Source organism: Sinohyriopsis cumingii, chromosome 1, assembly GCF_028554795.1.
Source record: "Sinohyriopsis cumingii isolate HCF-2022 chromosome 1, ASM2855479v2, whole genome shotgun sequence".
Lineage (NCBI taxonomy): Eukaryota > Metazoa > Mollusca > Bivalvia > Unionida > Unionidae > Sinohyriopsis > Sinohyriopsis cumingii.
The window spans coordinates 151,457,489-151,473,787 of record NC_142961.1 but is presented as its reverse complement, the minus strand read 5'-3'; the positions used below and the strand labels follow the sequence as shown (position 1 = coordinate 151,473,787).

The 16,299-nt window shown below is 40.2% G+C and overlaps 1 protein-coding gene across 1 annotated transcript in view; it reads left to right on the top strand.

The window, feature by feature from the left end:
* The window catches only part of LOC149808166 (N-acetylated-alpha-linked acidic dipeptidase 2-like), a 70,661-nt gene extending 59,105 nt beyond the window's left edge, over positions 1 to 11,556 (top strand). Inside the window, exons 17-18 of the mRNA XM_089974055.1 lie at positions 10,837 to 10,929; positions 11,269 to 11,556. Of these exons, the coding sequence (XP_089830181.1) occupies positions 10,837 to 10,929; positions 11,269 to 11,476 (301 nt within the window). The 3' untranslated portion in view covers positions 11,477 to 11,556. The remainder of the gene's footprint in view (positions 1 to 10,836; positions 10,930 to 11,268) is intronic.
* Positions 11,557 to 16,299: the final 4,743 nt, after the last annotated feature.

Below are 16,299 nucleotides of genomic sequence, written 5' to 3'. Positions count from 1 at the left end.
GAGAGGCCCCTTTTATCTTCTTGATTCTTTTTAACTTTGACCTATCCCTTGTGAACCAGCTCCCTTCACAAGTCCTGTAATAATTGTTTCCAATATTATATTCACCAAAGGTGCTAACAATATGTGTACAAATCCTCCACATTGCACCAACATATTTATTTTTACGGATGGGTATTTTCTTTTGGACCATTTGGCGAAGAACGTGTTGATGCTTGGCTAAGCATTCTTTCTGATGTTAAGACAAGGTATCGTTCCTTTCATGACATTCAGGCAACATTCACACACAGTACTGACGATGTCTTTGGAGGCGGTTTGAATGAGTTGTTTTCGCATGGGTGGAGGGGCTTTGGACAAAACGTCCCAATGCTTGGCTAAACGAGGAGGGAGTCCTTTCCTTTTCTTTCCTTTGGGGGTAGAAGAAGTGTGGTTTCTGGGGGGTGACATCTTTGTTTGTTCCGGGGCACAGAAAAAATACACTGACATCGATTACTTGGCACACACACTTTTATTTTATTTTTCGTAGTAGGTCGACGGGCTTGTAACCAGTCTTTTTGACGAGCTCTTTGACTATGTCTTCGTCAAAAATGTGACGAATTTCTTTTTATATCACCAGACGATCCTCCACTTTGGTTGCTTCTCTTTTCTTTGGACGATGGTGTCTTTTCCGGTGTAGACATCGATGCTTGGTTAAGCGTTTCTTCGGATGTGGGGTTAAACGACGAGACTGTCCTTTTCTTTTTCCTTTTCCTTTCTGGACAGGAGAACGATGAGGGTGATGGTGTGCACTTCTGGCACGCGACATCTTCTTGCATTCTGAAGCACAAAAATACTGATACCCATCGTTTGCCTGGGTCATTTTTATTGTGATGGAATGCGTCGTCACTGATTGTCGCTACAAAGTATCAACTCTATGACAGGCATCACTCGACGTAAAGAGGTTCGCAATGGACTAAATCGGGACAGTTCTTACTTGGATAAATCCAGTTAACTCTGTTACATGCCCGATCTCTCTTGGACTTTGTTTCTGCGGGCAGGTAATTTGTTGGCAACTGCCTCAACAGATAAAGAGGAGAAGGGTGTCACCGATGGAGGAGAAATTCCTGGAGACACGGGTTTCCATTTTTGTATCAAATAGGGAAGAACGGGTGTCAAATTGTGCTTGGCTGGCATCGCTAGCAACGGTAAAGTAGAAGAACCTGAGGCTACTGGGAATGCGGTCACCATGGCTGCAGATCGTGGCTTGGGAATGTAAGGTTGCGCCCGGACTGTAGTGCCTCTCTTGCGGGTAGAAGCTGTTTTCTTGGGGCTTTTCTGGGGACTTTTTTCTGTGGACTTTTCTTTTTCTGGTTTTGACACCACTGCTCTTTTTCTTCTGAGTACGTTTAGGTCAGAAAGCGGCTTTTTTCTTGGGGATGACTTTTGGGGCCTTTGGATCCCATTTTAAGAGGGAGCGAATGATGACACCTCCTAGAGAATAGTGAACCGCTACCTCCAGGTTTCAAAATGATTTGCTTCTTGGTTTGAGTGTTGATGCGAGGATCGGCCAGTTGCGTCAAGGCTACTTTCCTTCTGTCAAAAAAGCGTTAGGCTGATGTGGACTGTAAATGATGCCTTGCAGTAATTGACATGCTGTCACCATAAACCATCGTAAGACTTCTCTGAGACTGGCTTCTGAGACAAGAGCACATATTTGTGGATTTTGTTCGTGAGTGATTCCGTACAAGGCACGAATCAATTTGACGAGAAGACGAGACTGAAGGAACGTCATGTTGACGATGCGTGAGACATACCAAAAGTGTCTGAGGTTTTCATGTACCTTTTTTAAGTCGATGGGGATTTGTACACGACAGGTCTTCCATCTTGGCACCAGTGGTGAAACAGATGGGTACGAAATCGCAAATAATCGTGGGTCGTGAGTTTTAAATCCACGAGTAAATAGGCGTGAGAGGTTTGAGTGGCATCGTCGTACGCATGAGTCAGCCAAGGAGTTCTTAACTGTTTGGCTAACACTTGCACTTTTAAGCAAGACCACGTAATGCTCGTAAACCAGTTTAAGTTCTTCTTCGTCTTCTCCTAACATGTCGTCGAAAATGACCAGATGGGTTTGACTGGGATCAGAAACGATCACGTCGTCTTCGCCAGGAATGCCTTTCAAACACAAGAGGAAATCCCCTTGACTTTCTCGCAGGAGAATGTACGCCGATTGCCACTCTTTGTAACACCACACGATACGTTGAAGTGGAAGATCGATCAATTGATTTTTATGTTCGATCAAATGTTTGACAAATTCGGTTTTGCCTGAACCTTTCGGTTCAGCAATTAACATGTTAAAGAGATGGCGAAGATACAAGGCGTCACTACAAACACGACTGAACTTTTCGTCGATGACTTTGAAAGTGGATGAAGAAGAAGCAGGGACAGGAGAGGTAGCCGTAGTGAAGGGAATGTCACTTTTGACACGAAGACAGACAAGACGAGAGATTTCATACTTTTTCAGGACTCGATTATTTCAAAAACTTTTTAAGGTCGATCAGTTGATTTTTGTGTTCGATCAAATGTTTGACAAATTCGGTTTTCAGTACCATACCAAAATTGTCTAGTCACTAACTTAAATAACAAACGTCGCACAGAAGTTTCCACTTGAACCAAAATTTGTTCGTGTAAAAGATTTTGGTAATCCTTTAACTCTTCCGTTGGAATTCGGTGTACTATGGTCACCTTGTAAGCAAATTGAGTGGCATCCAACACTTTATACTTTATGAATCTCATGTGATTCATCAGTTTCTGAAAATTGGAACACTTTGAAATAATTTAATATTCCGATGCCATTCAGGTACCAGTGGTTCCAACATCGGTGACGTAAAGGATGCAATTGTTCTTTGCGTTTGACGTGTATTTTGACAAACTCTCAGTAAATGCGTTCACTCAACTCCTCAGGTAAACCACGAATGTTCTCTTGTAAAGTATCCATGAAGAGATTACTGGGGTCCCACTAAAGGTAGGCAGTGACAGTGCGAAAACCACACAACGTGTTGCAGGTAAGCCGAATCTTTCTTCTCCCACTCGTGAAGTGACACACCTTAACTGAAGCACTTGACTTTGTCACCTTCGCCCAAGAAAATAAATCCGGCTCAGGCTAATTCTTCGGGGGTAGGTACTCCCAGATATACAGACCATTTTTCTTGGAAATTTCGGAATCGACTTTTAAAGTCGCAGTATTCAGATACAGGAAACGAATCTTCTTCTTTCATTTCGATTATGGTACGGTGAAACCCGAAGTAGTTTGCCCAGGCATGGATGACATCACTAGGGTGGTTTTCGCATGGTTTCACGTTGTGGATGACATAAAAAATGAAAACTAATAAAGAGTCCGCAATAACGATTTCGCATCCATCAGGTTTGACACGCACAGCATTACTTTCCATGGTAGATATATTGGTACTAGTAGTCATAGCGAAGTTCCCATGGTGTTGTGCTGAATCGCTGAGATCGCAACGTACAGCATCCTTGCAATCGCAAGGAACAGCATCGCACTCCACTTTAGAATCACCGAACTTAAATTGTCTTTTTTAAAAGGATTCATCTTTCTCGCTTGGCGACTGTAGTCACAATGAACTATCGATCTTGGACGTTTTTCCTTTTGATATCCTGACCAATATTGATTTGTTCGTAAGGTAAAGTGCAGTGGTTGGGAAGCGCAGTCGCTTCTGGTACACGATTTGATACAGTTTTTCCTAAGGTCGCTGATAATTTGGTGTGTAGCTAAACGTATAATCTTGTGAGGCTCGTAGGTCATCACATTAAAATGTTGATATTCTCCAGACTGCAAGGGTTCTTTCAATACCCCAAAGCTCACCACTTGACTGCTGCGAGAATTTAGCGTCAGTCCTTTCACTTTACACTCTGTGTGCACTTCTCCTTGTGGGATCCGGTATTCGTTGCCGTAAATTTTGGGACCGACACTAGCAAAACTTAGAATCTTGTCTTCGGGGTGCTCATCCGTCCAGGCTCCTAAAAACGGTCTCCTTCGATGTCAGGGGACGGTGACCAACGCGATCGATGTAGATGCAACTGTCCGTGTAAAAATACAGCTCACTATTTCCTAACTGGTGTAAGGCTTTGTACAATTATAAACTAGCATGGGCTGTCGCGTAGGCTGCAATGGGGACATTTCCAAATTCGTCAGCCTGTACAAAGTCCAGTTCTTCTTCGTAATTGACAAGAATCGAGTCTTCACGAAGGACGTCCACGTGTTTCATGTATTTGGTTTTATCGTGAATCATCTTGAAGTAGCGGGAAAGTTCTGTCAAATACTCTGTCTTGAGTAAACACGGTCGTTGTGCTATTTTCTCCACAAGCAATTCAACATCACTTTAGCAAACGATTGTCGACCTTCGTTTTTCTCAATGAGATCTGAAGTGATGCCTTCCTGTTCCAATTATTTCTCTTTTAATTTATTTTGCTTTTCAGAAGTGTGGCACCAGGAAGGATAGCCGCTGGTTTCTGGTTTCAGTTTCAAAAAGGCATCCACATAGTCTGCGAAAATGAATTTCTGAGTCTCGTCGCTCTTATGGTATTGTTCTGTCTCGGGAAAGCGGTAAATTTTGTACAGTTCTAACAATTAGCATTACAGGTCCAGAGCTTTAAACAATTCCATGCTGACCCAAGTTCCCTGTCAAGGCTCGTTCTTCCTGAGTGTGCTGACAATGTTTGTCTTGGTTGCACGTTTCGGCACAAGCACGACACAAAGGAAACATCATTTTTCCTTGGCAGTGGTAAGGTAAAACGGGATGGCACAAGTCCGTGGGAGGCAAGAATTTTACATTTAATCAATCCTTCGAATTGTTGAATGTCTTCCACGTCAGTGAGTTCCGTATGCAACTGTGGGTGCCCTGCGGGAAAGTGACAATATTTGCACATGTAAGGATACAGTGAAAACACGTCCAAGTATTTGATTTCTCATCCTTTCTCCTCGTCGGCGTGGAACAGCAAACAGATGGCACTCGTCTGTCTTCCATACAAACTGCATCACGGGTTCAGAGCGTCCACCAACTTGTAACTTTCCACGATGCGTTTAAATTCCGGCTCGGTTTTCAAACGATGATCGTACTCGTGTTCCCACATTTCCACGACATGGTATCCTTGCTGTTCTAACTTTAAACATCGCTGACAAATGTCCTCATAAACGTCTTCCATGGTACGTTGTAAAAACTGATGTTGGGTGTACCGTTGTGGGTAGCAGATTGAACAACAGTGAAATAAGCAACCATTAAACTCGTACACGATGTTAGGGTTTTCTAAGTCCCAGCTATCCACCGAATATGTTCCGATGGTCTTTTCACCTCCTCAGTTTCTGGCATGTTGGATCCACTTGTCTTCCTTGTCACACAAGTAATGTAGCCAGCGTAGGGCTTTGACCGAGTCTTGACGTTTGAATAAATTGGTCGTTTTATGGCGTACGACTGCCAGGTTCTTCTCGGGCATGAATCGTTTGTGATACACTAAGGAACACGCTTTGGCAATGGTGCAGGCTTTTTTCCAAAGGATTTATCCCTCCGTGCTCCATGAACAATTCTCGAAATTTTCCACAGCATTGTCGTAAAATGTCTATGTCGGACGACACTACTTTAACATTTCTTCCTGAAAGTCGAAGGGGTCCAGGGCGTGAGTTTGGTACCAAGCGTAGAAAGCATCGCGTTGTTCAGTGCGCATGTTGTCGGGGTCGTAATAGTGAGTCTCCTGCAAATGGGGTAGAACGGTGTGTTGATTGTCTTCGGTATTGAAAAAGTGCGAAAAATAACATTTGGCCATTTCTGTCATTCCAAATGTTTTAGGCATTCGACTCAAAGGCTTGGCCAAGTCACTCATCTAATCTTTAAACTGCACTTGCCCCACTTGCATGGAAATGATTTTGGCTAAGTTCAAAGTGACTTTAGGACATTCGGTACTTTGTTCCGTATAGTATTTGAGAAGAAATTGACCCTTGTACCCCGAGAAAGTGTGAGCCATCACTGTGGCATAGCGATGGTAATATCCGTAACGTTAGATGTCCTCTTGACTCCAAGTTTCGTCGATAGATTCTAAGATCCTTTGGGCAAAATCGGCCAGTGTGTTCGATTACAGAAAGTTTTTTCACGTCCTCCAGGAATCTTGTTACAGCGGGGGCAAGGACTAAAGATCTAAAGATAAGTTTTTGGATGCACTTCTCGCACGCTCGATGAGCTACGTACAAATTAGGAATGTGAATGCCAGTCTCTTGCATGAATTCGAAATTGAAAAAGATGAAATTGTCTTTCTTCTTGTGGTCATCTTCTTCCTCCTCCTATTGAGGTTGGTATTTTTGAATGTAGCATTCGTGTTCCAAGTCCACGATTTGGTGACAAATGTGACATCGTTTCTTTCCTGAACGTACGTAAAAGCCTTGATACTATTGGTACGTATGGTTTGTCCACAAGTAGGGCACAATCTCAGGAGTTGACAAGAACTTTTCTGATGTGAACCTTGCGTATTCAGATGTTGTTGGCAACAGGTAGAACTGACAAACGTTCGCCGACACGCTGGGCAACAAACTCGTTTTTGTCCTTCGCCAAGACCGGGTTTAGAGGCCAAACAGTCCTCACATTTCGATCCACAATGATGGTGTTGCTCTCGATTGTTATACCCATAGTCACATTTCTCACAATAATAACCCTATTCCAGGAATACGGTGATACTGGTAATGACATCGAAATGTTCATCGTGATGATAGACGTGAATGTATTTTCCGTGTTTGAAATTTTTATCTCGAAACAACAGAGGTGAGCCCACTTCTTGAGGGTGCACTTTCAAGGTGTAGCGTGGAGCCAAGACGTCTTGCAGATTTTGCATTTCGAGAATGCCACAGGGTGTGTCTTTAGACAGCTCCGCTTGCTGTAACAGGAGTTCTGCCTCTCTTGGGTGTTTGGCTTGGTTTGATTTTCGAACGTTGTCCCAGCCTTTTTTTTATTCTGACGTGTCGTTCTTGTTGGCATACGTTCGGCCTACGACGATGGCACGGGCTAAACACATCTTGTCTTGAGGGTAATTAATTTGGACGAGACATTGTTTGGTGCTGCGAAGGTTGTCCACCAATAACACTTTTCTGCGTTGTCTGGTCAGTTTGGGAAGAGAAGCGTGGACCATGTACAGTGTCGCTTTTCCATCGGTGACGTAAAACTTGTCGTTGGACTGCTGTATGTGTTGGATCTTGTCGATGACTTTGGAAGGTGTCAATTTTGATGGCCTGCTAAACTCGATCCAAACGGGATACTGCAGACTGTCGGTGGCTCGGCATAGCCGATAAGTGTGGTTAACAAAAATCCCACAAATAAGTGATAAACCCCTCTGTTTTCTTCAGCGTTACGTCTGACCTGAAATCTTTAAATTTCACCATGTACATGTAAGCCCTGGTTCTAAATTCTCCAGAGGAGAGTTTATCCGTCTCTCGAATGTGGTGGTAGTTTTCAAGTATTACTGGTGGTGGTTTTTGGTTTGGTGTACACTTTCTAGTCCTGGATTCTGGTTCACTCATGTCATCTTCAAAATCGCTGGCATGAATTTGAGCCAAGACTTCGGCTACTGTGTGAGGCTATAGGTCATGTTTCTGCATCATACTTTCTTCTCCTTTCTTCATGAAGTGGTGCGATGGTTTCATCTTGATTGCAAAAGGTCAAATGACTCTATTTTAAATGTCATGGTCCCCTATATATAAATGTAAGGCTAGTGTCTTCCAACCAAGTATTGATTTCACTCTCAATCATGCCAGAAAAAGGGGAAGAGCCAACATAGATCGAACTTCAGATGAAAGCTTTGCGAGGTGTCATAAAATGGTTTCCTTCAGAGAAGACCACAGACTACTCTCTCTCCTTTTGAGATAAAAGTCAAGATATTTGCTATATCTGTCAGAAGAAGGGCATTGGTCTTCAGAATGTCCACAACGTCAAAGCAAGGCAAGCGTTAAGAGAGACAAAGGTCAAGATATCTGTTATCATTGTCAGGAGAAAGGACATTAGTTTTCAGACTGCCGTAAGAAACAACAGGAGCAGGAGGTAGCAAGGGGTTCCGAACAGGAAGAAGTACCCTCCGAATAGGAAGAACCCATACACATACAGAAGGAATAGAAAGGAAGACGAGAAGAAAGTGAGGAAGAAGCGGAAAAACCCGTGAGAGTGAAGAAATTCAAAAAAGGAGAGAGTGAAAAGACAAAGAAGAAGCTAATGAACTTTTCAAAGTGATGTGTTGTGAAATTGGATTGTAATTTTTTACAGAGAATATACCAGAAAGAAAAACGTAAGTGTCTCTTGGTTTTGATTTTTATAATAAGAACATACACTCACGCACTAACACACGAGTTTTATTTGATTTTGGCAATCATTGAGAACTCTCTTTTCGAGAGAGATGGGTGGCTCTGAAAAGGACCGTTGTGTGTTCTTTTTTTGTTTGTTCTTTTAAAAAAAAAACAATTTAAAAATAAATAAGGAACGGGAAATAAGGAGTTTTAACTTTCTTATCCCTTTCCCACGGACAAGGACTACTTCTGGACCTGCTACTGTCGATGATTTGGTAGAGATCACTAGCGTTGGTTTCTCAGGCGAAGTGGGAGCGTGGACGGGATTGGAGTGTTTAGCTCGGGAAGGTCTTTTTCTCTTAGGTAGTATTACAGAAGTCTGATAAATTTCTTTCAGACTCCTCAACTCTGCCAAAATGTATAAGAGTACCTTCACCGTTTGACTTTCACTGTCCTCCTTCTCTCCTAGAAATTGTTTCTTCTCTGCTTCTTCTTCTTCTTCTTCTTGTCTTCTTCTCGTTGTTGCTGCTGAATGAGAAAGGCTTGTTTTGCTTCTTTCTGCTGTTGCAAAAAATTCTCCTATTCTTCTTTCTGACTCGGCTTAAAATCCTCGACGTGCGGTAAGGAATGAGAAAGCGGAGAAGGTACTGGTACCAGAACAAATTATTGTGAGAAAATCCGCTAAATCCTAATTAAAATCAGACTCTTTCTGGAAGTAGGATTGTGGTTGTTTTAGTATCCGCTGCTATACCACCACTCCTCGTCTCCACAGCCGGTGCACTCCAATTCATCGCCTTCTTAGTTTCCGTCATGTTCTAACTATGTCGCATTGATTCACTGCGCACAAACTCTTGAGCACATATATAGGGAATGTGAAGTCACATGCAGCTCTCTCCGGACTCGAAGACAGACTCCGCACTGTGACTGAATTTTGTAACAAGTGTTAGGATTGGTGAAAGAACTCAATCCGTTTCGATTCGCTGTTCCACTATAAATAACCGCGGTTCACCTCATTCCATTCACCTGTTCTCGTCACGAGATGTGGACTAACGTAGAATCGTCTACCCTCATATCGTCGTTGCTGTTTAACCCGGACTATCACATGCATGTCAAATCATCATGGTCAATCACCAAGATCACAGAGACGGCCCTTTGGAAACGAAGGATCTATGTGGAGAGACAAGGCTGTCTGAAGCGAGTCTTAATCTACGATCAAGATGTCAGACGAAGTCTGGGGAAGAGAAGAAAATCCGTGCGATGCACTCTATGTTAACTGAATGTTGTTAATAAAAAAAGACCCTTTTCAGGGCCCCTCAACTGTCTGGAAAAGATGCCTATTCTCTCTTGCCTAAAAACTATTTAGTCGAATTTTTGTTGGATAGATTTATGTACATCTCTCCAGTGTACATAAATCTATTCATGTCTATTGTCTCTGTCTATGTCTCTAACCCTGTCTCCAACCATGTCTCTATGTATATGTCTCTATGTGTCCCTTGTCCCTAGAGTAGCGCGTATTCAGGTCAACCCCTTGCAACACTGTTCCGCCCGACTGAGGTCAGCCCTTTGCAACATTGTTTTCCCAGTGTCCAGTACCGTGACGTCACACCCTCCAATTCCCTTTGTCCCTAGACAGTCCCAATACATTGTCGTTATACAACTCTTTGTTAAATTCCCCTTGTCGCCAAACTATCCCACCTATATTAAATTCCCCTTGTCGCCAAAGTACAAACACCCTATTTTAACATTGAAGTCCCATTGTCGCTGAAGTATCCCTATTCACTACTCATCCTCCATTAATCAGACAAATTCATGTGGCATCGCCTGTCAGGTGTGCCGTTGACAGTTCAGAGCACAAAATGGCATGATCAGCCATTCACTCACTCACAGAAAATAAACCGGTCAAGGATGACATGGTCATCCTCGGACTTGAACAACAATTCAGATTCAGCTCAAACGTGTTTACTATCCCGTCCCCAACTGTCCGTGGAAATGATGACCAAACATGCTGACTATTTGTGAACTGATATTTTTGATTCGTTAGCGGATTTGTGGTGTCTCTATCAGTTCAGTCGTTTATTATTATTATTATTATTATTATTATTATTATTATTATTATTATTTCTGGACATTCAAATACCAAGTAGAAATATATGGAAAGAAAATTTATTTTTTAATGTTCTTGGTATAACATGAGGAATCTGAAAGGATAATGAAAAAAACTTCCTATTTTATAAATGGACACAAAATATTTACCTCTGACCCAAATTTGCATTAACTTTTACTTAATCTCTTCTGCATAATAAAATCGTCATAAACTCTAAAACTTCTTCATAGAACACGAATGCCCCACTAAATCACCATACATATCACCCACCCCACTGACCGACCCTACAGCACGTAAGAACATGACATAACGTAAAACGTAATGACGGACAACGGTAACATTACTTTCCCTTTTTACATTCGTGGCGGGGAATATAAATCTGAAATCATACTTTAACTGCTACTGCAAGCAAACACTTATTTTGCAGCCCCATTGCTGTTCGAAGAGTGAATGACCAGCTGATGGAAATTGAGAGAGTATTTTTAGAGCCACAAGGTCTGCCTGGACAACGCCTTATTAGGTAATGTGGAGAGAGAGAGAGAGAGAGAGAGAGAGAGAACAATATTTTCGTTTAATGTACATAATAGCATAAAATTAAAAGGATTAATTCGTTTTCTCTCCCCATCCCTCTAAAAGGAACTCATTATATGTCAAATTGTTCTTTGTGTTGATATTTAATATACTAATCATTCTGTTTTGTAACAATATTTATAGACATGTCTGATATTTTAATTTGCTCAGTTTAAGTTACCACTCTAATAAACTATCTATATTGCTCACTGTATGCCTTTAGGTTTTGTGCTAACAGCAAATTTGCAAATAATGTAACTAAATTTCATTGTATTACTTTCGTTTGCAGACATCTGACCCAGTCGACAACAATTAATTCTTCAGTGTCTGGGCCAAGTTTTCCTGGACTTATAGATACACTGACGGAGTATAAAAACAATATGACTGACCATACAAGTCTTCAGAATGTAAAGCTCCACTATTCCGTGGTAGTCCATGCGGTGCAGTCTGCGGCGTATAGCATTCGCAATGTAACTCGCTTCATTCGAAGAGTGTAAGCGAAATGTCTTAAACCAACACGAAAAAACTACTTTCGCTTGTCTCATAAACACATCCTTGGAAATAAAACATGTATCCAAACAAATACAAATATCATTTTGTGTACATATATGGTTATTTTATTTTTAAAAAAATGCATTTATCCTCAGTGTCATTTATTATGTACCATTTGTGTGTGAATTGTGGCTGAACAGAAGAAGTCGAAGTTGGTCAGACTGATATTCCGAAACCATTTTATCATTTGTTTTGAGAAAATCTGTCTGAGAAAATTAACAAAAGTCTAAAACTATTCGACAAAAGCCATTCAGTGCCAATCAGGAAATCGTGTTTATTCATAAAATTTGAAGATTTTATTTTTCTCTAGTCACTGATTAGTATCTTTATGAGTGTACTAAGGTGCCATCATTGACTGGTATCTATGTGAGTGTACTAAGGTGTCATCATTGACTGGTATCTTTATGGGTGTACTAGGGTTCCATCTTTGACTGCTATATTTATGAGTGTACTAAGGTTCCATCGTTGACTGGTATATTTATGGATGTTCAAAGGTGCCATCTTTGACTGGTATCTTTATGAGTGTACTAAGGTGGCATCATTGACTGGTATCTTTATGAGTGTACTAAGGTGCCATCATTGACTGGTATCTTTATGGGTGTACTAAGGTGCCATCATTGACTGGTATCTTTATGGGTGTACTAAGGTGCTATCCTTGACTGGTATCTTTATGGGTGTACTAAGGTGCCATCCTTGACTGGTATCTTTATGGGTGTACTAAGGTACCATCATTGACCGGTATATTTATGGGTGTACTAAGGTGTCATCATGACGTTATATTTCTTTAGCATGTGTGACAAAGACGACGTCTCATACGTCAGCTGGACGAATTACCGTCTGCACTGTTGATATGATAATGCATGTATGATGAGAAATTGGTATGTATGTATGTATGTATGTATGTATGTATGTATGTATGTTCCAATGTGTGTATATATATATATATATATATATATATATATATATATATATATATATATATATATATATATATATATATATATATATATATATATATATATATATATATATATATATATATACCAATTTATCATCGTATCTGCCTAATCATGACAGCACGTTGCAATGGGATTGAAAATATATGTATAGTATGTACGCTGTATCAGTGATATACCACAAGATGTATAAATTTTTCATTAAAAGGAATCTAGGCTTGCCGAGTTTCCAGTTAATGAAAAATTTATACGAGTGGTATATCATTGATACAGCGTACATACTATACATATATTTTATTTATATCTCATACAAATACACATATTTGCACTTTGAATGGAGTTACGATATGCTGCGGGTAACTGTGCATTGACCGAATGAATGAACTCCTCACATCCCTGCGAGTGTATCCGCTACAAAATGTAGTTCTGTTATTGTTGTTGTTGTTGTTCTAGGGTTTAACGCCATTTTTCAGCACAAGATAGGCTATACATGGCGGCCAGTATAACTGGTGGAGGAAGAACCCTGGAAAACCCAGGGAAGAACCACCGACCCACGAGAAGCTACTGGCAGGCTTTCCCACGTACCCACGCTAGCCGAGCCTTGGACTCGAACCCACGCAGACAGAGGTCAGATGGCAGTGATCTGGAACGATGAGCGCTTTAGACCACTCGGCCACTCGGGGCCCCAAATGTAGCAAGCGAAAATCCCCAACGATCGTATTGTCACGAATTTTTACCCGTATCGAGCTACGAAAATCCGGAGTGAGAGACAGACAGACAGAGAGGGGAAGGGGGACTGGGCGATCATTTGGACATTTTTATATTTACTAATTAATAATTGAGTTTTAGAACATTATAATAGGTTTAAAAAACAAAGACAACAAGCATTAAATACGCTGCAGTATGTGTGCCTCGTAACCGACAAATGTAACATATAGGCCTAGTGTTGACTGGCTATTGCAACTATGTATCATTGATATTATGAACACTATACATAGATTCCAAGGAAAGCGTAAACATACCGTTACCACGAACCAGATTACTGTCGGTTACTTGTTACAAGTTCAGATTTAATGTTTTCGTCCAGCGACATATGTTTTTCTCTCTCCCTCCAGAGTTTTGCTTTTTATGTCCCTTACGCACGAGACGGGGAGGGGAATGGAAAAAAAGAATGGACTCCGATGAAATTATGAATCATTTTAATTTCATTTAGAAAATATGCACTATTAATACTTTTTATCGTTATTTTCATGTCATTTATGATAAATGAATGAGGTAAAAATTCATCATTGATCTATATTCCTGCAGTTGAAAGAATGTTTATATATTCTTATTATCGTGCCATGGGCAGATTACAATTTAAATGCCAGTAGTAATGGTATATCAATTCGCTTTATACCAACACTTTAAATGCCATGTTATTATAATGTGTGTCGTATATATATATATATATATATATATATATATATATATATATATATATATATATATATATATATATATATATATATATATATATATATATATATATATATATATATATATATATATATATATATATATATATATAATAGAGAGAGAGAGATAGATAGAGAGGATAGATAGATAGATAGATAGATAGATAGATAGATAGATAGATATATGCTTTCTCACTGACGTGTTGCTACAATATAGCAATCTAGGTATGTAAATGTGTCGTAATGTCTAAATAATCACGTCAAGAAATTGCAATTGGTAAGTCGCCATGTTATCGTAAAATACGTCGTTTTGATCACGTATGAAATAGAAACATCTGGTGATGTCGACGGCAGCTGAATACTTCCATATTATATCTAAGTTCAAGTTTTCACTAGCAAGTGGCAGTGCTAAGTTTATTCCGGGGAGAGGGTAAAGGATTTTCACGTCACTTTTTGTCGCTATATCAATCAAAACACTCTGGTCTCTTCAGGACTGTATTTCGGCCTCCGATTATTACTGGGTGAGAATTCTTCACTGGTTCTGTTTTTGTGCAGCTACTAGATCCAATGAAACGTGCATGTCAATCAAAATACTACTCATATATGTACGTCAGACCCAAAAATAATTCCCGGCACAGCACGTTTGCCATATTCAGAACAAAAACTTATTTCATGCTATGATAGGAAATAGTTCCACCCATTTTATGGAATGCGCCTTTACTCTCGGCGAAAATTGTACTCAATTTGATGCAAACCCCAACACCAAGCACTTTCCGAATCACATTCGGCTTCAAGGAAAGAGACAAGTGATATGTAATTCAGCAGAAGGACGGATTATATTATTTAAAAGCAGCAATATTCTAGAAAGCTCATTCAAAATAAGCATTCTCAATTAAAATGCAAATATTGTTTTGCCAAACTTAATGTGCGTGTGTGTGTATCAACAAGCCAAATACCATGCAAAGTAGCCCTAAGGGAGTTAACTTGAAGAGTTTTGCTACTTTCTTTGGTTAGTGTTTTGAATTTGTTTCCCTTTACTGGTTATAATGTGCGGAGAGCCAGATGTATTAGAAAGCATCGCAACTATCAAGCAATGAGGAAAACGGAGAAATAAAGGAACAAGCAAGCCACCTATTTATATATATTTTTTATTCATACAAAATTCGTATTAGATAATCGTAATTTATTATTTTCTCTTAGGTCTTCCAATTTGATTGGGATTTCAGAAGAACCTGCATTGTTTTCCATTTTGCGAAAAGGTTACTGAAAAGTGTCGAATTTTGAATTGTATAGAACCTTAAAGGTAAATGTATTGAGCATTAAAATGTTATCACATTTAAGCCAGAAAAGTCTTTGTGAAGGGTCACTTTGACCTTTCTTCCCCGCCCCCCATATCAGTGTTAAAACTTGAAAGGCTAGCATCTGTGATTCATTGAGATTTGACCGATGCATCGCAACGCTGTCCTGAGAATGTAAACATTTGAGATACCAACCATGACCGCTTGATAGGAACCCATGTCAAATTATCATTTTCAAAGGGAAATTAATATGCACCGTAGTTCACAGATTCTAGGCTTTCCAAAATCTGACGAAAGAAATGATTATCATGGGAAAATTTAGGAAACGCTGCGTACGAGTAGCCAGAGTAAATTAAGGCGTACACTTTGGTTCTACTATATCTTCCACGTACGAAACTTACAGTTGTATCTGTGGTTCTGAATGTGTGTGTGAAAGGCTCCATACATCCAGGTTAACACGAATCTTTGAACGGCCGCCAAGAATGAATTCGTGAAAGATTTTGTCAAACTCACTGAAATACTTGGCAAATTTTCGAGAATGAATTTGTGCTGATCTTGTCGAGGACAGTGATCAACTAAACTTCACCCAACGAATGTAGAGTCAGCGTTTGAGACACGTAAGATATGCAGTAAAAGAACCCATTTATATTGGTCCGTCCGTATTGGATTTGTCAAGGCTGCTTATGTACGAAGATAATTTAAGACAAGATTAAGCCACGCTATGGTGATAACATCAGAATGTTGTCCACGTAAACGGACTCGTTGCTGATGAATATTAACACTAATGTACATGCACACGTGGAAGAAACATCGCTCTTAACAGAATTCGACACAAGTGAGTTCCCGAATTATCATCCGCTCATTACCAACACCAACAAAAATGTCGCACGTAAATTTAAAGATAAGTGCGCGGGCAAGCCCATCGAGGAACATCGACCCAATATGAATTTGTTTGTTGCCTGACCGCCAAGCGGCAAAAAACATCAAGAAAGCAGAATGTGTCCCTTGCATGGTTGTGCAAGAGGATATCAAGCACAGCATGTATGTGGAGTGTTAA